The sequence below is a fragment of the Nycticebus coucang genome, chromosome 6 (genome assembly GCF_027406575.1).
Source record: "Nycticebus coucang isolate mNycCou1 chromosome 6, mNycCou1.pri, whole genome shotgun sequence".
NCBI classification, from domain to species: Eukaryota; Metazoa; Chordata; class Mammalia; order Primates; family Lorisidae; genus Nycticebus; species Nycticebus coucang.
The window spans coordinates 57,755,529-57,778,465 of record NC_069785.1 but is presented as its reverse complement, the minus strand read 5'-3'; the positions used below and the strand labels follow the sequence as shown (position 1 = coordinate 57,778,465).

The 22,937-nt window shown below is 38.1% G+C and overlaps 1 protein-coding gene across 1 annotated transcript in view; it reads left to right on the top strand.

Moving 5' to 3' along the window:
* PRTG (protogenin) overlaps positions 1 to 22,937 on the top strand; it is a 170,379-nt gene that overhangs the window by 119,952 nt on the left and 27,490 nt on the right. Inside the window, exons 12-15 of the mRNA XM_053594311.1 lie at positions 12,840 to 12,935; positions 13,947 to 14,133; positions 14,836 to 14,963; positions 17,186 to 17,356. Of these exons, the coding sequence (XP_053450286.1) occupies positions 12,840 to 12,935; positions 13,947 to 14,133; positions 14,836 to 14,963; positions 17,186 to 17,356 (582 nt within the window). The remainder of the gene's footprint in view (positions 1 to 12,839; positions 12,936 to 13,946; positions 14,134 to 14,835; positions 14,964 to 17,185; positions 17,357 to 22,937) is intronic.

Genomic DNA, 22,937 nt, shown 5'->3' with positions numbered 1-22,937 from the left:
TCTTTCCCATCTTGTAAACAGGCTTTTTACTGCTGAGGGTTGAGGTTTGGAGGGATGGTTATCAAACTACAGATGTTTTTGCAATGAAACTGTGCACCTCAGACCAAGCCGCCGTGGTTCAGGAGATGATAGATGGTATTTTCATGTTGCTTTACAAAGGGTCAAAATGGCATGGCGAGCTCATGACAGTGAAATGGAGAAATGTTAGTCCTGGAAGGAAATTTATTTCGTAGCTGCAGGGGAAGTTTGTTTGTCATGAATGGGCTCCCTCTGTCAGTCTATAAAAATATTGTTTGTAAGGCAATGATGTACGAGAGACAGACCGTATATGTGTGTTGGCAGCGCAGCTACTTAAACAAATGCTAAGCCAAGTACAGTACCATGAGTCAAGTATTATACTTAGGGTGCTTTTAGGGTAAGGATTGTTCTTTAAAGAAATATTAACATAATCAAAGGAATTTATTTTATTTTCTTGCGTAACAACTTAAGTAGACTTGTTTGTAAATTTTTACGTACTTTCTTAATTGTCCTAGGATACTACACACATACCCCATACCCTATTCCAGGGATCCTCAAACTACAGCCCACGGGCCACATGCAACGGTATAATTTTATTTGTTCCTGTTTTGTTTTTTTACTTCAAAATAAGATATGTGCAATGTACATAGGAATTTGTTCATAGTTTTTTTTTAAACTATAGTCCAGCCAATGATCTGATGGGCAGTGAACTGGCCCCCTGTTTAAAAAGTTTGAGGACCCCTGCGAAGTCTAACACACTTCTTCCTTTTTTTTTTGCAGTTTTTGGCTGGGGCTGGGTTTGAACTCACCACCTCCAATATATGGGGTGGGCGCCCTACTCCTTTGAGCCACAGGCACCACCCACTAACACACTTTTTATATTAGAATTATACATTCTTACAATCAGTAATCACTACATTTTACTCACTTTTAAATTGTTCAGGAATATATGTGGACAGCTTTGTTAGTATGGTTCACACATCACTAGTATAAACTTTGGGACAGTTAAGCCACTGCTCTTATGGAGTCTTCTTTTTCTCCTGCCTTCCCCAAGGAAATGCTAACCTTCAGCATATCTCCGTTACTCGATTGTACTGTGGGGGAGACTTGGTCATCTTATAACATTGGGCCGATGAGGTGCCCACATCAAGAACCATGTTTTGGCTTGGTGCCTGTAGCTCAAGAGGCTAAGGAGCCAGCCACGTACACCAGAGCCGGTGGGTTTGAATCCAGCCCAGACCTGCCAAACAACAATGACAGCTGCAACCAAAAAATGGCTGGGCATTGTGGCGGGCACCTGTAGTCCCAGCTACTTGGGAGGCTGAGGCAAGAAAATCGCTTGAGCCCAGGAGTTGGAGGTTGCGGTGAGCTGTGATGCCATGGCACTGTACCCAGGGTGACAGCTTGAGGCTCTGTCTCAAAAAAAAAAAAAAAAGAAGAAAGAACCATGTTTGTAGGACCCTGCAAATATCACTTTCAAATTACTTTTTCAGTGTTTGTATGTAAATCAAGTTGACTTATAGCAAAATTCAAGTAAAAATGTTCAGCCCTAAACATTTCTTATCCAGACAACCTAAAGTAATGCATTTGTCAAAAATGAAAAATAATTTAAAAAGAACCCTTGAAAGGCTGACAGATGTATCAAAGTGAGATTATATAATCAAAAAAGAAATAACACAATCAAAACATTAGTGAACACAATATAATCGGTGAAGCTTTATGCTTCTGGATTTTACAAAACAATCTCAGTCTTTCAGCCGAGGTCTTAAAACTAGAGACTATCAGTAGGATATACTTACTTTAGTAAGCAACTGATTCTCAAATGTCACATACAAAGAACTTTCTTCTAAATTATCCTAAACTCAGTAGGAGAGGGGATGTTTTTACTAGGAGTGAGAGGTGTTATTTGTCTTAAGGCTCTCCAGGGGGGAAGAACAAAAGAGACTGAGTCATTTAGGGTTTAGACAAATACTCTACCATCAGCTTCTCTGAGAGCTGGAAAGGAGCACACAGGAAAAGTCAGGGGGGTGGAAGATGGACTGTTCCAACTGCCATTCTGTCTACTGTAAATACAATATTCTGTATTGCCATATAACAAATTTATGACATTTTGGCATAGTCATTATTAAAGAAAACTCCTTTAAATTTATAATGCAGACAAAGTGAAAAATGTTTATGAATAAAAATCCCATATAGAAATTAAGTTTATAAACAAAAATGAATTTTTAGTATAGACTTAAGGTTTATGTTCTTTTAGCTAAAAACCTGTTTTTAAATCAACATTCTAGCAATCATTTAAGACATTATCTTAACCATCATGAATTTACTTTTTCCATCCTTACATTAATTTGCTGATGTAAGACAAAGAATTACCTCTTAGGTGAGATCTGCTCCCTCTTAGATGAAATCTTATCTTAGCATGGTTTACAGCAAAGAAATACACCATCTTAAAATATTGGGAAAACTTGAAGGCACATCACGTTCAAATGTGGTTTGTGTTTTCGTTAAACATAGCATTTTAAAGTCTAGTATTTCATCCTGCTTTCCTTTCCCACCCATCCCCCTTAACTAAATTTTTGCTGCTCCTCTGCTGCTGAACCAGATTTGAGTTGGCCCCAGATTCTGTGTCAGAGGCCATGACCCAGGTGTCACAGCCGTCTGAACTGCGGGCCTCTTCACTGAATAATTATATGGGGGATATTGTATTGAAGGTACAGGCTTGGGGGCAGTGCAGTCACTCTGGCTAGCCACACCAAGGAGCTCTCCAGTCAGACTGCATGGAAACAATAGCCCTGAAAAGGCTTGCACAGACCCTTGTAACACAAAAGATTACATTAAAAATTGACATTTGGTCAGACATTAGGTTTCATCCTTCTTCAGAATTTCACCTTTCTAACTTATTCTGATCATTTTTCCTACTCAGACATCTTCAGACTTTACACTCGTATCGGCTTACTTTCTAATTGCTACTTACCTTTGCATAGATTGTATAATCCAACTGGATTATTTCTAATGTTTTGAAGCTATATTAATCATGATGCACTGTTGCTAATATAAGCAAAGCTTCTCTATAGCAGTTTTTTAAGCATAGAATTTAAAACAATATATAATGATTTTTAAAATTATGCTTTTTATTTTCTTAAGGCATTTTATTAGATCTTTCCAGCAAGCTCATGTCTGTACAGTGAACAAGTAGCAGGGGACGGTCCTCAAGTATAATAGATATGCTTGCTTTATCTTCCTTTGGTACTACGAGGATTCCCCCCCCCCCCCCCATTACCTGAGAATTTTCCATAGGAGGATGGGAACTAAAACTCTCTTAAGTCTTCACCAGAGGTGAATTTTGGAAATGATGTCAGAGGTGGACTCATTCCTGTGGGGGAAGAGTTTTTTCATGGTCCTGACTTCAGGCTTTCTCTTTATTTTATCTGGCCATGACCCATTGGGTTTGGCCTGACTCTTTTCAAGGCTTCTGGAGCCTCACGAACAAACAGCAGCTAAAAGAAACAAAGGCCTGGATCTCATGACACCAATATTATTATCTCTTATGGTTGGTCCACAGCCCAATACTCTGTAAATAATTGTTTTCTGTTATGCATTTTTCAGGAAACAAACTAATCTGTTAGTATAACAACACAGAGTCTGTAAAGTTTGGAATTGATGTCCATCAGTTTTACTGTCTGAGTTAATTTCTAATCAGAGAGCATTAATGTTCATGGTATTTGGGGAAAGGTGTGGTGTGGAAGCTTTCTATTAAGCAAGCTTATTAGTCTTTGCCTTGTATCTTAAATAAAGAAGTATAAGGACAGAACAGTGACCAAGATCCAACAGGATTGGAATTGCTGAATTTTTTTTTCTTTTAAAGTATAATTAACTTACTTAATGTTTATATTTTTGATTATTCTGCTTTTGTTCTATTTGATTACCTTGAATGTACATTTTTATTTCATTATTTATTTATTTAGGCTAAAAACAAAGTCTAGAGCATATTTCATTTTATGTTTTTAAGAGGTTGGACCTCACTCAGTTGCCCAGGCTAGAGTGCAGTGGCCCCATCATAGCTCACCGTCACCTTGAACTCTGGGCCTCAAATGATCCTCCCACCTCATACTTCCATATAGCTAGGACGACATGCATGTTCCACCCCACCTGGCTAATTAAAAAAAATTTTATTTTCTTTTGTTAACATGGAGGTCTTGCTGTTTTGTCTAGGCTAGTCTGGAACTCCTCATGAATCACTGCCTCCGGCCTCGAATGTCATAATAGTATCTACTACTTGTTTAGGCCTTGCAACCTGGCCTGTTTCAGAGATAACCTAAAACTAGGAAGTGGGCAAAAAAAAAGGGATGGGGGGATTTCAGTCACAACACCACTCAGTAGGAAAGGTTCCATTTTCCAGAATGTACTCTCTTAATTTACACATATTCTTCCTACTTTTCTGATGATTTCTCAGACACGTGTGATTTAGAGCCTCTGGCTTTATGCAGTAAACCTGGAAGCATAGACTGGGCGCTGAAGGACAACCCTCCGCCAAGCACACCCTCTTCCACTTCTGCTGTTTGACCTGTGCTAGAAACTTTGTCACTTTCATACTCCCCCCTTCTTTGTCCTCCTTTCTCTCAGCAATTCCATTTAGTTAGCTATCTTCCAGGTGAATGTAGTAAAATCCACCATGCCTGCCCTGGCTCTCAGCCTAAAGTTCCTATGTGACCCTCATTCGTTTACTTTAGTGCTGCAAATCCAAACTCTTCCCTGTTCCTTGGCTTCAACCCCTGTGCTCCTGTCTCTTAAACCTTTACTGATACCCTTCCCTTGGCCTAGATCTTTTCTTCCCCTTGCATGTTATAGAGTCACATGGTACTCACATGTCACCTCCTCTCACATGAAGCCCTCCCTACTCTCCACATTAGTAGTAATCATTTTCTCTTAGGAATCTCTTACAATTTTAACAGACCTCTTTTGCAGCAGTTACTTCTATCTTGCATGATGCAGAGGTTTGCTTTTGTCTTAGGTCCCTCATACACTCTCATCTAAACAAATTTGAAAGCTACTGATACATGTCAGCTTTCTAATCTTACGGATGAGGAACGTGAGTTCCAAGAGGTGGAGTGACTTTCGCAGCCACCAAGCAAGGTAATCCAAGATGTAAATCCAAACCTCCTATTTCCCAAATCCGTTTTCCCCCTTCTGTTTATTTAATTAGCACTAAAAGCACCTACCAAGTGCCTGGTATTTTCCTAAACATTCTACACTTACAAACTCATTTAATCCCCATTTTATAGTTGAGGAAACCTGATTCAAACCCCAACATATAGTTTGGTTCTTTCACTCCTTCGTGAGAGAGCAGAGATTGGGAGTTATGGGATATTAATAGTAATTGTTTTTACATTATTAATGTTTTTCTCAGTATGATATTATTATTGATGTTACTAAAGTCAAGCATGCTTTTAAACATTTATGTAAATTAAATTATCCCCCCCAACAGTTTCCTGAGATACATGCTGTTGTCGCCATTATGCCCATTTTGGAGGTGCACAGAGAGAAAATAACTTTCCTAAGTTATACCCCGTGATGATCAAGCTAGTATTAGAATCCAGTCAGTCTGAGTTTAACCATCTCAGCCCTTACCCACTACACTAGACTGTCCCCTAGCTTCTAAGTAGTGCTGAGTCATTGTGAAAATTGTCTTCTATTTCTCTTAGCTTTCTCTGTAGAGAACAAGTAGCAAAAACAATTCCTAGCTCACAGAGATTTTCAAAGTTCATGTGAAATATTTATATGTATGGCATATACTGATCTGAGGCAGCCCTTCTTCCTGCTTTGCATTTCATCAAGCCTTTCATTTGGTGAAACTTAAGCAATAGCTATAATTTCATGTATACCTGTTTAAATTTGCTCATTCATCAGTTTGAACTGATGTCTGAATATCTCCCATCTTTTTTTGTTTTAGTTTTGTTTTGAGATGGAGTCTTACTGTGTCGCCCTCGGTAGAGTGCTATGGCATCACAGCTCACAGCAACCTGCAGCTCTTGGGCTTAAGCAACTCTCTTGCCAAGTAGCTAGGACTACAGGTGCCTGCCACAATGCCTGTCTGTTTTTTGTTGTTGTTGCTGTTGTTGCAGTTGTCACTGTTGCTTTAGCTGGCCTGGGCCGGGTTCTAACCCACCAGCCTTGGTGCATGTGGCTGACACCGTAACCACTGTGTTACGGACGCCGAGCCCCACCTTTTATTGGCAAGGGGGAGATAGGGTTTTGCTATGTTACCCAAGCTAGAGTGCAGTAGCCTTTTACAGGTGTGATCATTTGCACACCATAGCCCTGAACTCCTGGGCTCAAGAGATCCTCCTGCCTCAGCCTCCAGAATAGCTGGGACTACAGGCAGGCACCACCATGGCAACCCCCCAGCGTCTTTGTGAAGCCCATGAGTGGGGTCATCACTCTCCTTACAGGCACACTGATGCCATCTAGTGATGCAGAAAAGAAATGCAAATTTTTCAAGTAACATGCAGGAAGGTGTGGGGGGGAGTTTGTTGTGTGGTCTTTAGGAACATGTTGCAATGAAAAGTGGGTATATTCTGCCAGAGTTTTTAGTAGTTTCCTTAAGATGCTGTGTAAGTTACAGCTAATGTACCATTTATTGTTCTGTCATATTCAGTGAGGATGGGATTAAGGGAAGTTCTAGATACATACAACTTCAAAAGATTTTGGCATTAGAATCTCATTTTATTGGCCTTTATTTTTCTTATTCTGATTCTTATCACTGAGGATAATAAACACCTAATTGTAAAAACAAGATGTAATTAACATGCTGAATTAATTTTTGTGTCCATCTGCTTCTGTTACTAGTCCTCAAACTCTTCCAGATTTCCCTTTAATGAAACGATTTACTATTCTGCCATTAAGGAAGAAATTTATTAAGTTGTTTTCCAAAGCATTTATCTTCATTAGGGCTGTTTCTTTGTTAGAAGATGAGAGATTATTAGATTAACAAGGAATGGATGAAGGTGGATTTGCCACTGAGAGGATTATACCCCATCTGACGTGGTTGCCAAAACAGCAAGCATTCTTAGTGGCCATAAACACAAAACACAGCTCTGTTAATTATGTATATAAGTCAGACACACACTTGGGAACCTTAGCCTGCTTGATGCACCAGGGGGTGTTAATGAGGATAAAGCATGCTTAGAGTTCAGCTTCAGTAACTGCTAATTGTTAATTTGCTGATATTCTGAACCCTAGATCTTATTTTATGAATGAATATCTTTGATAGTCAGAAGACTTCACAAAGATGGTTCCCAGATTTGTTAAGTGCACCATACCATTGGTAGTACCTTTTTCTCTTCTCCCAGGCAACTTTGCTCATATATAGTAGTTGAGCAACACAGTATTTTGTATTTACTAATTATGAGATCTGTACAAAGTACTTAGTAAACATGGTTTCTTGTAGTATTCTTAAAAATCCCTAAAAGGAAGGTCCTATTATATCTCCATTTTTCCAAATAAAAACAAATGAGGTGTAGAAAAGTAAGAAACTTGTTCAAGCTTATACAATCAATAAAAATAATACTTACATACAGAATTTATTTATCCGTCTGTCTTCTTTGATAGATGGAAATTAAAGGCAAGAATTGTCTTTCTAATCCTTGAGTCTTTCATACAGCACCTGACTTTCTGTAGGCACTTGGCAAAACTGCTTGATACCTGTGAATTCTTTTTTTGGCCAGCCAGACATCTGATTGTGACTTTCTTACAGGTTTAAAATTAATCAAGTAGAAGAGCTGGTGATGAGAACGAATCAGAAAGGAAGGAAGCTGAGATAAGTGCTAGAAGCTAGTGCAGAACACATATAGAGTCTAGCCATAGCAATGTGTTAGGAAGGAGAACATTTTTGGTCAAGTTTGAGTCCCTGATAAAGAAAAGTTAAGTTTACGTGAGTAGGGACCGTAAGCTGACACTCCAGAGCTGAACTGTTACGAATCATAATACTTACAGTCAAAATTTGTGTTAAATTGAGCTTTCTTTCCTCTTTTTCATCTTAATATATTGCTAAATCTTTAAGCAAGTAAAACTCTAAATTCAAACACTGCCTATTTGATTCATCATCCCAGGACCAGTAAGAATTGAGGCATGGTCTTTGTGCCCCTTGTGTTGAGTTTGGACAGAAATGAAACCAAGTCTCTCCTCCTCTCTCCCTTTCTCCTCTTTTCCCCACTGGGTTTTGAGAAGGCCTGCACTATTCTTTGTGGCTGGGTTTCTGACTCGGCTGTTTTCACCTCAAACCACATAGCCTAAGTCTGCTGAGTCGCATGTAACGAAGCACCACCTACGTGGCAACGCTTGACACATGAAGGGCTGTAACAGGCCTTGGGAACTGGTCCCTGCAACGTTTCAGTTTGATCTTCATCTCTGCTTTGTCCCCCAGGCACTGGAGGATCTTTGTAGAACTGTGAAGTTTTAGGACTTGTGCTTCTGTGCTGAGGTTCCTTCTTTGTGCATTTGCCTATATTTTATATACTGGTCCTAAACTATTGTTTTTCCTCTGTATCCTTAACTCTGTTCATTAGATAGTTATTCTTTTTGTTTGTTTGTTTAACTTCTAACTATTCATTAGTTATTTTTGTTTGTTTGTTTGTTTGTTTTTAGCTTATCCCTCTTGTGGCCTGATACTCTTCATCTTCATATTATTTGAAGGCTTTAGTCCTTCATGCCTCTCTTAAATTTATAAACAGTGAAGTCACATTTCTAACAAATTGATGAATAAGAATGAGCCAGGTTGTTCCAGGGCCTCTAGAGATTGACAAACCAAAATAGATATAGATTAGATTTTGAAAGTAGAGTCAAATTTTTTAAAGCTACAGAGGAACATGTGGCAGATCCACCTGGCTCATTCCTCAGCCTTGCCCCTAACCTGACCCTTAAAATGAGGTTCTTTGAAGGGTAGAAAGAGCAGATCACGTATGAACAGATTTTAATGGGTTTGCTCTCACCTTTAAATTGTTTTTCCCATGTAATGTATCTTATAATTTTATTTTTCTTGTAAAAATAATTCCCAAATTTATTCTGGTTTTTAATTTACCTTTTCTGTTTGGATAGAAAATGTACTTGATTTTTGCTGCTTGGTAGTTTGGCTTTTTGTGAGCCTAGGTAAACTAGCATGGGGAAGAACATGGTAATTGAAATGATTGTGCCCTGATAACCAGGATGATCTCCAAATGGGCATCAGAAGAGCAGCTGCTCCTCACATGGGGCTTGTTGGACTTTGAGAGGGCAATAGCCAAGTGTTGTGGGCATTCAGGGAGCAACTGCATTCTCTCATTTGAGACATATGAGCTGCTCCTGTCTGATCAACAAAAAACACTTACTGGCTCAGTGCCCGTAGCACAGTGGTTATGGTGCCAGCCACATACACCCAGGCTGGCAGGTTCAAACCCAGCTCAGGCCAGCTAAACAACAATGACAACTACAACAAAATAATTGCCAGACATTGTGGCGGGTGCCTATAGTCCCAGCTACCTGGTGAGGCTGAGGCAAGAGAATCACTTAAGCCCAAGAGTTTGAGGTTGCTGTGAACAGGGATGCCATGGTACTCTACCAAGGGCAACATAGTGAGACTCTGTCTCAAAAACAAACAAACAAAAACAACACTTTAATTCTGTATTTAAAATTAGTATAAGAAGTTCATTTTCTAAAGAACAAGCGAAAACTTAGAGAATTCATTTTATGAATTCATTTATTTTATGGCTAGCACAAAATAATTGTTTCAAAGAGTATTCATGCAGTGTTGATTGAAGTTGTTTGCACAGTAGAAAAAAGGTTAATCTCCTGTCTATACTCAAAACCCTCATCAAAATCAGTTTTCTATGAGAAATAGCTACATCTATATCTGACTCCCCAAGGGAGAACATAAACTACTTTGACGATAAATCTTTCTTATCCTTCTTTTTCTCTCTACCTGTTGTATTCAGTAGAGATAGAATAAAGAAATATTTCTCGGGCGGTGCCTATGGCTCAGTGAGTGGGGCGCTGGCCCCATATGCCGAGGGTGGCGGGTTCAAACCCAGCTCCGGCCAAACTGCAACAGAAAAATAGCCAGGCGTTGTGGCGGGCGCCTGTACTCCCAGCTGCTTGGGAGGCTGAGGCAAGAGAATTGCGTAGGCCCAGGAGTTGGAGGTTGCTGTGAGCCGTGTGAAGTCATGGCACTCTACCCGAGGATGGTACAGTGAGACTCTGTCTCTACAAAAAAAAAAAAAAAAGAAATATTTCTCACAGTTGCACTATGAATTTATAAAGAACTAGAATGCAAAGAGCCAACTGAATTCTGTTTGTATCCATTCCAAGGGCATATTGTAATACTGAACTCAGAATTCAGTGAACTAATGTGTTTAGCAAAATATTAGGAGGAAAGAAAGAAAAAAAAATCACATACACCAGAGACAGCAGGTTCAAACCCGGCCCAGGCCTGCTAAGCAACAACGGCAACTACAACAAAAAAATAGCCGGGTGTCGTGGTGGGTGCCTGTAGTCCCAGCTACTTGGGAGGCTGAGGCAGAAGAATCACTTAAGCCCAAGGGTTTGACATTGCTGTGAGCTGTGATGCTACAGCACTCTACCAAGGGTGACATAGTGAGACTCTAACTCAAAAAAAAAAAAAAAAAAAGAAAGAAAGAAAAAAAATATTCATATGAAACAGCCATTTAATATGAACCCAAACCTTTTGAGTCCTAGAATTTCAGTTCTGAGTGTTGGAAATCAGGTGAGTGATGAAATACAAATGTGTGTCTCTGTTTTTTGATAATTCATTTTATGAAATGTTTGAAATTACCTCTATTTTAAAATGTATTATAAGGAAACAAACTTACTTGTGATAGAGGCATAGTGTTTGTGTAAATACAGAGGCTCTATGCTTTGTCATGGAAATATCCATATTTCTGTAAGTTCTTGGTTCAGCTTTCTGTAATATTGGATGTTCTCCTTAATACCTTTATACCAGCTTAAAATGGGAATAACATATACCAAGTAGAGTTTTGTGATAGATGTTTCTAAAAGGCACTGTCTATAGGATAGTCAAATGCTAGTCTTCCTATCTTTCTATCTAGAAAGCACAGAAATTTTCTAAGTTGCAGAAAATTTTCTTCTTGTGGTTTTAATTTTGTCAAAACCAATGGAAATGAAAAGTCAATATTTTAGGACATCTTTTTAGTTGAGTATTAAATATTAAAATATATCTACCAGTTTCTAAAATATTTATACAAACTCTAAATAAGTTTGGAGAGTTTCATAAATTTCACTTTTGCTTTTGTTTTTTATTTCAAATTAATGTGGGGGTACATTAAGATTAGACTCCATAGCTTGCATTTGTAAGGTTAAAGTCTGATTTGTAGGTGTATTCCACATCCAGGCAGTGTGTCATATACCCCTGCAATGTACCCTTTGGGTGGGAATTTACCCAACCCTTTCCCCTCCCACCCTTCACCCCACTTGAATTGCAATGAGTTTTTCTGTCATGTGAGGGTGTAACTGTTAATCTGTTAGTTCCAATTTAGTACTGAGTACATGTGATATTTTTTTCCATTCTTGTGATACTTTATGAATTTCACATTTTATTTTTGGATTTCTAAATGTTGTAATTTACTCTGTGATGATGATGATGATGATGATGATGATGATGATTTTGAGACAGAGTCTCACTGTGTCACCCTGGGTAGAGTGCTGTGGCTTCACAGCTCACAGCAACCTCAAACTCTTGAGCTCAAGCGAGTCTCTTGCCTCAGCCTCCCAAGTACCTGGGATTATAGGCGCCCACCGCAATGCCTGGCTACATTTTTTGTTGTAGTTGTCATTGTTGTTTAGAAGGCCCAGGCCGGGTTTGAACTGTCAGCCCTGGGTATATGTGGCTGGAGCCCTAACCACTAAGCTATGGTGCTGCCACTCTAGGATTACTTTTATTCTTTAATTTCATTTATTTTCCACATCTATTAAGGATGATTGTTTCCCCTTATGAAATATTGAATTTTTGTGTTTGTTTTATTATTATTTAGATAAGTATATTATTACTTTTGAGTAGTTTTTTTGCCCCAGGCAAGTATTCTGTAGTTAAGTGTCATCATAAACTTTAAATGTATCTATATTATTAACTTACTGAACATTTTTAAAAGGATATCAGTTAAAATGTATGATCATTTATTTCCTCAAACCACTGAAAAAGTCATTTTAATGTGCCGGTTTCCAGACTTCAGTTCTAGTGTTGTAATAGTTCATGAGCACCAGTAGAGGGAGCCCCAACTCATCTTTCTTGGTGAATTTAGCTCTAAATTTAGAAACTGCAGGTTTGTAGAAAGGCCACACTTGAACAACACGTGGATATATAAAATTTCAAAGGTACTAAAGAATGACAATTATAATTTTCCTGAACTTTGATGGAGGAAGAAAAATCTCACTTTGATTTCCATGCTTTTAAGTAAGCTACTCTCAAGTATAACTGAGGGTAGCTTACTTTAAAAAATTCTCAAAAATGATCCATCAAGTAACCCAAGGCTTTTAAAACCAAGAATCTATTTGGTCATTTAAGGAGGAAGAGGTGGGTTGTGGTAGTGTTATTGTTTGAAATTATAAATAATGGGTAGATAGTCTCGTTGGCAATGCCATTGACCAAGGTAAGTTGCTGAGTCATTGTGCAGTACAGAGAAAGAAAAATTTAACTTTACTTAGAACTTTTATGTATTCGGAAGGTTATCAAACCAAAATCTAGAAAGGTTCCTTCCAGAACCTTTGGTCAGATCTAGAGGCGTGCCCCTAATTATTACCTATTGGTTTCTTTTTAGATCCCAGAAGAAAATACCACGTGAGGCTGCTGGCTTACAACAACATAGAAGATGGCTACCAGGCAGATCAGACTGTCAGCACCCCGGGATGTGTGTGTAAGTGGGGTTCACAGGAGTTTATTTCATTGTGGCTCACACTCCTCTTTCTCCTCCTCTTTTAAATTTCAGTCTTGTTAGTACTTGGAAGCCTTGGTGGTGTATTCACTTTATGTCCTCCACGCCGCCTAGCACAGTATCTCAAACACATAGGTATTCAGTATGTATTTAAGTGAGGTGTATTGAATTAATAAGCACTTATTTTAATATTGTATGCAAAAGACCATTTGAAATTTAACTGGGGAAAATAACCACTGAATACCTATACACTATTTTTCTTTTATCTGTTTTTACCTTGAGATCAATTGTTTACAACTGCTGTTCAGCTTTACTATTGGTAAAGAGGATGTTCTAGCCTCAAGTATACTGCTGGCTTTCTGCATGTCTTTGGCTAATTAATCATTTTGCTTCTTTGTGCTTCTGTTTTCCTACGTGTTAGATGTTAATATATTCATGTTCATAATACATTTGGTCAGCAACAGACCAAAACATATAATGCTGGCTCCCTAAGATTATAATAGGGCTGAAAAAAATCCCATCACCTAGTGGCATTGCTGTCATAACCTCCTAGAGTAACAACACGTTACCTTTTCTATGTTTAGATACACTAAAATTTACCCTTGTGTTATAGTTGCTTACAGTATTTAGTACAGTAACATGCAGTGCAGGCTTGCAGTACAGGAGCAATAGACTGTACCCTGTAGCCTAGGTGTGTAAGCTATACCATCTAGGTTTGTATAATTGTACTTTATGACGTGCACACAATGACAAAATTGCATCATGATACATTTCTTAGAATGCATCCCCTTTGTTAAGTGACTTGTGACTTATTTGACTCCTTATCTAACTCATGGAGAGTTTAGGTTTGGATGATATATTTCTAGATCACTATGAATCTCTGGTGGAAGAAAAACTTAAAATCTACTTGCAGGGTAGGGTCTTATGATTTTATCATTTTACCACTTTTAAATGTTATGTTGTGCGGTAAATTAACACTATCTTTTTCGATAGCTGTCCGTGATCGCATGGTTCCCCCTCCACCACCACCTCATCATCTCTATGCGAAGGCTAACACCTCATCTTCCATCTTCCTGCACTGGAGGAGGCCTGCGTTCACCACCGCACAACTCATTAACTACACCATCCGCTGTAACCCTGTCGGCCTGCAGAATGCTTCTTTGGTTCTGTACCTTCAAACGTATGTAGCCTCCATTAATGGTCGTTTTCTTTGCTTTCCTCCCTATTCCTACTCACTTCTTATCATCTTGGGCCCAGTGTAGGCTTCAGCAATACACGTCTGTTTCAGACTTCCTATTAGTAAAGGAGGTTTGCTCCTGTACTATATTCAGTTCTGAAAGCTGCACTTTTTGACATTTAAATTACATAAGCAATTTTTTAAAAATTTTCCCAGCTTCACACAAGATTAGACAAGAAGCTATTACTGTTTTCAAGCGGCTAAACTTAGCAAACAGAAGACCACGCTGGCATCAAAAAGTAGGACTAGTTGTCATTCCATTTTCTAGGTTAGAGTTAGAAAGACACCCATACCTATGGTTTCAAGGAATAATTTGACTTCCACTTTTCAGAGGAAATCCCTTTATTTTGGGACATTTTCATACTGTTAATTTTTTAGTTTCCTCAGCGGCAATTTGCAGGCTAATAGGATAATACTAAATGTGGTGTTTTAATAATCAGGTCAGATTGCTCTTTTTATTTTAAAATATTGAGGAGATACAAATGTTTTTGTCACATAGATTGCTCTTTTAGTCTTAAACATTTTTTTTAGGAAAATGAGGAGCTAATGAAAAATATTATGCCCTGCCTATTGGTTGGAAATACTGACAATCATTCAGAAGCAATATGCTACTGGTATTAACAACTTTAATGCTTATTATTATAGACCCGAAACTCACATGCTGGTTCAAGGCCTAGAGCCAAACACCAAATACGAATTTGCTGTTCGATTACATGTGGATCAGCTTTCCAGCCCCTGGAGCCCTGTCGTCTACCACTCCACACTTCCAGAAGGTAAAGAAAGCAGCACTCCTATGGTTTTATCTTTAACAAGAATTTTTAAAGAAATGCTTTTCTTAAAAAATTATCTGTCACTTTGAAGAGGATACTACATTGGTTGCCACGTCGCAGTTGATGTGTTTTGTTTCTTTTGGAATTTATTACCCTTTATTATATTTAATTTTTTTTTCTTCTGAAGGTATATATTACACAAGCAAACAGGCTTATATGTAGTGTTTTTTTAGGGAAGACTTTTTCAATCAGATGTGCCACAACTAAATAATTTAAATAAGTGGAATGCATTTTTAATGATCTTACGAGGCTACATTAAAACTCATTTTTATATGAGTGGAAGCTTGATGCAAGCTGATTGAGCAGCAATTCAGTAGCTTACCTATGGCTAAATGTTTTTTGTCTCTACACCTGCAATTACTTTTTTTTTCTTTTTTCTTTTTATTGTTGGGGATTCATTGAGGGTACAATAAGCCAGGTTACACTGATTGCATTTGTTAGGTAAAGTCCCTCTTGCAGTCATGTCTTGCCCCCAGAAGGTGTGGCACACACCAAGGCCTTGCCTACACCTGCAATTTCTTATCTCTAGAATGAGGGTAAAGGACTAGAAAAATCTATAAGGACAGTTCCTGCTCTGTTTGATTATACTGAGAGAAAGCAAGAGACATTTATGTCAGTGAATATAGAGCCGCTTTGCTGTGGTTTTGGCAATATTCTATATGAGGTGTGGGGCCAAAAACCAGGTCTTCACGCTTTTAGCTCGTATTAAACATGGAGTTAATTGAAATGCTAAGATTTTACTCCTTTTCACCAATATAAAGTATTTGACTTAAGTCTGACCTATAAACTCATTAATTAACAACTTTTCAGGGACTAACCAAAAGTTTTGATCTCAGAAGCATTTTCTTCAGTGGCTTCCTGGATCGAGTTAAGTGAATGTTCTATACATTTTAGTTAGAGCTATAATTCAGATTCAGTACTTACAAGGTGAAATTGAGTATCTGAAGGACAGTACTACTGGTGGAACTGTAAAACTTTCTAGGTAGCAATTTAGCAAAGTATTTCAAGAGCCTTTCATTTTTAAATGCTATCCCTTTGACTTAGAAATTTCCAACCTAGGAATATGCCATTTTCTTTATGTATTTGTATGTCTTCAATATTACAAAAATGAAATTCACTTTTAGACAAAGAATAGTTTTTTGTTTTTTTTTTGAGACAGACTCTCACTTATTAACCCTCGGTTGAGTGCCATGGTGTCACAGCTCACAGCAACCACCAAATCCTTGGGCTTAGGCAATTCTCTTGCCTCAGCCTCCCAAGTAGCTTGGATTACAGGTGCCTGCCACAACGCCCAGCAATTTTTTTGTTTCAGTTTGGCTGGGGCTGGGTTTGAACCCACCACACTCAGTATATGGGGCCGGTGCCCTACTCAACTGAGCCACAGGCACCACCCTAACAAAGTCCCATTCTGTCGCCCAAGCTTAGAATGCCATGACATTAGCCTAGCTCATAGCAACCTCAAACTCCTGGGTTTTGTTTTGTTTTGTTTTGTTTTTTGAGACAGGGTATCACTATGTCACCCTTGATAGAGTGCCGTGGTGTCACAGTTCACAGCAACTTCAAACTTTGGGCTGAAGAGATTCTCTTGCCTTAGCTTCCCAAGTAGCTGGGACTACCGGTGCCCACCACAACACCCAGCTATTTTTGTTGTTGTTGTTATTGTTGTTGTTGTTGCAGTTGTCATTGTTATTTAGCTGGCCTGGGCTGGGTTTGAACCCGACACCTTCGGTGTATGTGACTGGTGCTATAACCACTGTGCTACAGGGGCCGAGCCTCAAGCTCCTGGGTTTAAATGATATTCCTACCTTTGCCTCAAGTAGCTGGGACTACAAGTGCCTGCCATAATGCCCGGCTAGTTTCTCTGTTTTTTTAGTAGAGGCAGGGTCTTGCTTTTACTCAGGCTGATCTTGAACTCCTATGTTCAAGTTATCCTCCTGCACCAGCCTCCCAGACTACTAGGTTTACAGGTATAAGCCACCACACCTGGCTAAAAATAGTACTTTACTGTTATTACTACTGATCTTTAAAAGCTACAATTTTGAGATTTTTATAATGGTGGTTTCTAGTTTTCCAGACTTAGTTTTTCTAAGCCTGTTAACCAGTTATTTGAGTGTTTATGCACCATTTTATTGTAGTAATACAGTTTGTTTTACATGTTTTCACAGCACCAGCAGGCCCACCAGTTGGAGTAAAAGTGACATTGATAGAGGATGATACTGCTCTGGTTTCCTGGAAACCCCCAGATGGCCCAGAGACAGTTGTGACACGCTATACCATCCTGTATGCTTCCAGGAAGGCTTGGATTGCGGGAGAGTGGCAGGTCCTACATCGAGAAGGTAAATATGATCATAAATTACCAAAGAGGATGAAAAGTAAGATTATTAATGTTGCAGAAACAAAGGGCAAGAGGAATTTAGAGTTTGCGTTGAATTTATATTTTTATGTATGAAGTAATAAATAATTAAATATTTTGGTTTTATTCAATGAACAATTCATGTTTCTAAAGATCACTCTTACTGTTGTGAACAGAAGAGGTTTTGTTGAGGACAAGTGGAGGGAAGAGTAATGCAAAGGGACTCACTTGAAAATAATTATAGTGGTCCAGGAAAGAGATGATAAGTCTGAACTAGGATGGTGAAGATTAAGATGGAAAGGAAAGAATGTTTGAAAGATATGAAGGAGTTAAAATAGACAGGACTTGATAGCATGGATGTTAGGAGGAAGGAATAAGGAAGAGAGAATTGTTCTGCATAATTATTAGGTTCCTGGTGGTGTTGTCTCTTGCATGGGAATAGGAATCATTGAAAGAAGATGTAGCTTAAAGGAGAAAGCCTTTTTACTGCTGCTAAAATGATCCACATGAAATAAATAGACCATATATCGGTTAATTTAATTTTTTTCTTTTCTTTTTTTTTTTTTGAGACAGGGTCTTGCTCTGTTGCCCAGGCCAGAATGCAGTGATGTGATCATAGTTCGCTACAACCTCAGACTCCTGGGCTCAGGTGATCCTACTGCCTCAGCCTCCCAAATATCTGGGACTACAGGAGCATACCACTGTGCCCAGCTAATTTTTAAATGTTTTGTAGAGGCAGGGTCTTGCTATTGCCCAGGCTGATCTCAAACGCCTGGGGTCAGGCAATCCTCCCATCTAGGCCTTCCAAAGTGTTGGGATTACAGGCATGAGCCACTGTGCCCAGTATCCCTACTCCGCCAATAATTTTTTTAACAATTATGTATATATGCATATGCATATATATAGAGAGAGACAGAGTCTCACTTTATCACCCTTGGTGGAGTGCCATGGCATCATAGCTCACAGCAGTCTCACACTCTCAGGCTCAATGTATTCTCTTGCCTCAGCCTCCCAAGTAGCTGGGACTACACGTGCCCACCACAACACCTGGGTATTTTTAGAGACACGGTCTCACACAATGGCTCAAGCTGGTCTCCAACCTGTGAGCTCAGGCAATCCACCCACCCACCTTGGCCTCCTAGAGTGCTAGCATTACAGGCATGAGCCACTGCACCCAGCCTAACAATAATATTTTTTTAGCTGAGAAAACCGACTTCTAAAATTCTTAACATTCTTATTGCATACTTTTATCATTATATCCTTTTCTGAATCTTGAATAGTCCCATGGCCAGTTTTTAGATGGCCATCATATAAATAGTGAAATTCTGTTATCTTGTCTATTATCTTCCTTGATTCAGACATACATGATGGGAAAAGAATAGTTTGTCAAGCAACAAAAAAGAAGGATTTCAAGAAGGAAATTTGTTGACCATCTACATTTTCTAAACACTATATAGTACTAGGCACTTACATATACATTTTACCTTTCAGGAGAAATATTTACCCTATTAAGAAGATTAAACTTTTTCCTACTGCTTCACTTTACTATTCTTAAAAAAAAAGATAAACTTTAAAGGCAATGTATGTGCATGTAATATAAAACGCTGTGCAGTTGTAAAATAAGCAAGCGATAACTTTAGCTGGAGTTTTGATAGTTGTTTTGCATATTTTTCATTAAGTAAAAGCCCAAATAAAAAACGATTTTCTGGTCACAAAAGAGATTTGATAGTAATAAATACTTGGCAGCAATACGATTTTATATTGATATCAATTATCTGTTACTGCCTAACAAACTACTTTAAAACTTAAAACAACCATTTTATTTTCTTATCATTCCTTGAGTGAGCAATTTGGACTGAAATCGGGTTGGCAATTCTTCTGTTGATCTCTCATGAGGCTGCAGCCATCTTATGGTTTTGATAAGGTCTGAGTAGTTTGTTTAAAAATAGCAAGACTGTTTTCCAGAATCAGGAAGAGGGGGTGGAAGCCCCATGTACCCTGTTTTCCAAGCCCGTGCACCACCTGTGCTAGCATCTGATTGGGCAGAGCCAATCCCATGGCCAACCCCTGAGAAAGTCACATGCAACGTCATCTCCCGGAAGATGTTGAGTAGATGGGAAGTGTCATTCACTGGGGGTTTAAGTTACATTCTATCACAATTCTTAAAATATATAACTCAATGTCAGTTATTCAGTTCCCAAATGATTTATGGACACAGTGCTTAACCATATGACCAACTTGATTAAATGAGTTGTTATAAGCATTAATAAAGACTTTTGATAGCATGGATACATACATTTTAGTTTTTCATTTGTACCTGCCTTAAAAGAAGCAATATATATATTTTGTTTTGACTCCTTTTAAATATATTCATTCTTCATTTTGAGATGGACCTCAGAAAATAACATTTTGCTATATTGACAGCTGAGTGGTGACATGGATTACAGTTGCATGTTTTTACATCTACATAAGCCTTTCTCACTATACTATAATGCACGGGGGGGAAATCTATATGTTTCTTGGTGCAATTTTAAGAACCTTTCTTCATGAACAGCTTTTGTCATTTGTTAAATGTAGAGAATTTTTCTCATAGCTAACGCCAGCTATTCATAGAGAACAAATAAGTAAAAGGCCACTGGGTTTTTATGAGAGAGAAAAATACAGAGTTCTACTCACGTTTAAACAAAAAGAAGGAACATAACATGCCATTTAAAGGAAAACTAAAATGTGAAGTTGTCTTTTATGTCTAATTATAGCAACTTTTGGAAAGGTACTGTAGAAAAAGATGGAGGAAAAAAGGAGAGGCAATGTTGATTTCTCTTTCCCATATGCCTCTTAATCTTCTATACATAATTAGGTTTTTATGTATTTACATGTATATTCACAAATTTAATCCCAACTTGAACAAGATTTTTTTTCATGAATCAAAACATTTAAAAATGTTCCTGGTGAGCATGTGATATTTATGGCTAAAATGGTACACGGTAGGATGGTTGAGCAGAGTTGTGATATGAAATTATACTTGTGTGTAATTTAAAGTGGAACAGAAATTACAGTCTTTACCTTCCTGGTGTGCAGTAAATCAACACAATCTACTCAATTATTTTCAAATCTAAAATGCACTGGAGGAAATTATGCTCTACCCCAGCAATTCTTCAACTCTGTTCTTTATAAGTTTCCTGAGATCATAAAGATGCCCCCCCTTCAAATTTTTTTTCCACGAATAAATAAGTTTGAGCAATACAACCTGTACCATTCTTCCTGTTAGAGATTCATTGTTGGCCTTTAGAAGTCTTGCAATAAAGAAATCTATTTAACTCAGCGTTTGCTAAATGAATTGGGCTACCAATAGTCGAAACATACTCATTTATTAAACTAGTTCTTATTGAGTGATCATTACATGCCAGCCTCTGTTCTAGGCACTGCAGTACCACAGTGAATAAAACAAAGTACTTACCCAGGTAACAAACTGATAAATATATAAATTTTCGGGTAGTGTCATAAAGCTTTAAAGAAAGCTACAATAGAGAAAAGAAGGAAGGTGATGGAGGTAGTAAAATAAGGAAGAAATAACGTTAAGCATAGCCCTATGTGTATCAGGGAAAAGTGCAAAGTCCCTGAGGCAGAAGTGTGTTTGGCATGTTAAAAGAATAACAAGAAGGTTATGGACGCTAGAGTGAAGGGAAGAGAAGGCATTAAGAAATAACGGAGGGAGCTAACCAAAGGCAGAGCTGTAGAATAGACTTTGTGAGCTATAGATGTTATTCTGAGGTAGAAGATATTGGAGACTTCTAACCAGATTTACATATAAGGAGTGTGGCTCTGGCATCCCCTAAAAATGGGTAATAAGAAGGTAAGAGTGAAAGCTAGTACACCATTTAATACGCAGGTGTCCAACATGAGAGTTGATGAGGGTTTGGGGTGGTAATGTGATAATGGTGATGGTACTAAGTTATTGGAATATAATTTAGTAACAGAGCCTATTGGATTTGTTTATAAATTAATATGTAATATAAGAAAAAAGGTAAGCAAAATCAGTGGGGGAAATCAATGGTTTGATTTTGAACATGTTAAATTGGAGATGTCTTTTTCAAGTAAGGAGGCTGATTAAGCTATGGGAGGCTTAAGATCACGAAGAGGTAAGGTAGAAATATAACTTACTTATCAGTGTGTAAGTGATATTTAAGCCAGTAGACTGGGGGCTGGGGGGAGAAATGACTTAATTCATGTGAACACAAGAGAGAAAAGTCTGAGACTGATACCATGAAGCACTAGTCCAACCCCCAAATCTGTCACAAATGGCTTATATTTTTTAACAATGAAAATTGAACAGTGAATTCAGGCAGTATTTCATAAATGCTTTAAAGAAAGCTACAATTGAGAAAAGAAGCAAAGTGATGGAGGTAGTAAAATAAGTTCTTATGGAAGAAATAACATTAAGTATAGCCCTGTACTATACTTGAACTTTAATAAGTTCAAAGAATTATCTTTGTATTGAATTAGCTTTGTATTAATACAAAGCATTCTGCTAGCCACCTTGAGGTGTTCACATATGAAAGAAAGGTTTCTGTCCTCCAGAAGAGGAAGAGAAGACAGAGGTGAGAAAGAAAACTTAACTTTTATTGAGTATATCACTTGTGTCAGATACTTGCCAGTGATAATTTATTTAATCCTTACAATTATGTGAAGTGAGGACTATTGCCACCATGCACAAGTAGAGTTCAGTAACATGCTCCAAGTTACATAGATTACTTATAGTATGTCAAGATTTGATCAACATTATTATGAAATTGCTTCCAAAATTCCTAGTTTTGCTAATGATTCATTAGCAAAGACTCTGAAATAATCACACTAATTGAGACAGTCTATTGAGACAATGTAGATAGATCATTTTAATATTTGGGAAATACTTTGTGCTCATAGGGGAACCAAAAAGTTATAGTTTCCTTTTTTCCCCTAAATGAAGACACTTTTAGTGGGGGAAGGTGAGTGCACGTATGGGCATATGCTGATCCACTTACACAACTTAAAAGACTTGGTTTCTGGTAGTGATTGGATTTTGACAAGTACCTTTTATAAATATCAAATGCATTCTTTGATAAAATGAAAACTGAACTTATGTATATCTCTATTTGTGAGGAAATTGAAATAGTCTTCCTTCTAGCTAGTTGTAATATATCACAATACACCTTTGTTTTTTAATTCGTCTGCCTAAGGACAAGCTGACCGTGGAAAGACTCTTCCTGATTCTAAATAGGGGTTACTTTGTTTATTGAACAGTTGTGTACTCAAGTAGCTCACACCTTCTTCAGGCCAAGTTGTAACCAGAGAACATGAAAACAAGTTGTGTTCTGGCTCTTGGCCTTGCTGCTAGAGTTTGGCTGCCCCACACCATGTGACCTGCAGAGGTGGCTTGTATGTCCTGACCTCAGCTCTAAGATAACCCCCCCTACCACCACCCCCGTTTCACTTGCATGATGAAGTACATTCTAGCAAGTGTCCTTCAGTACCCAGCACTGGCTGGGAGGTGACTGCTATATACTGTTGTAAATTCTTTAAACTTA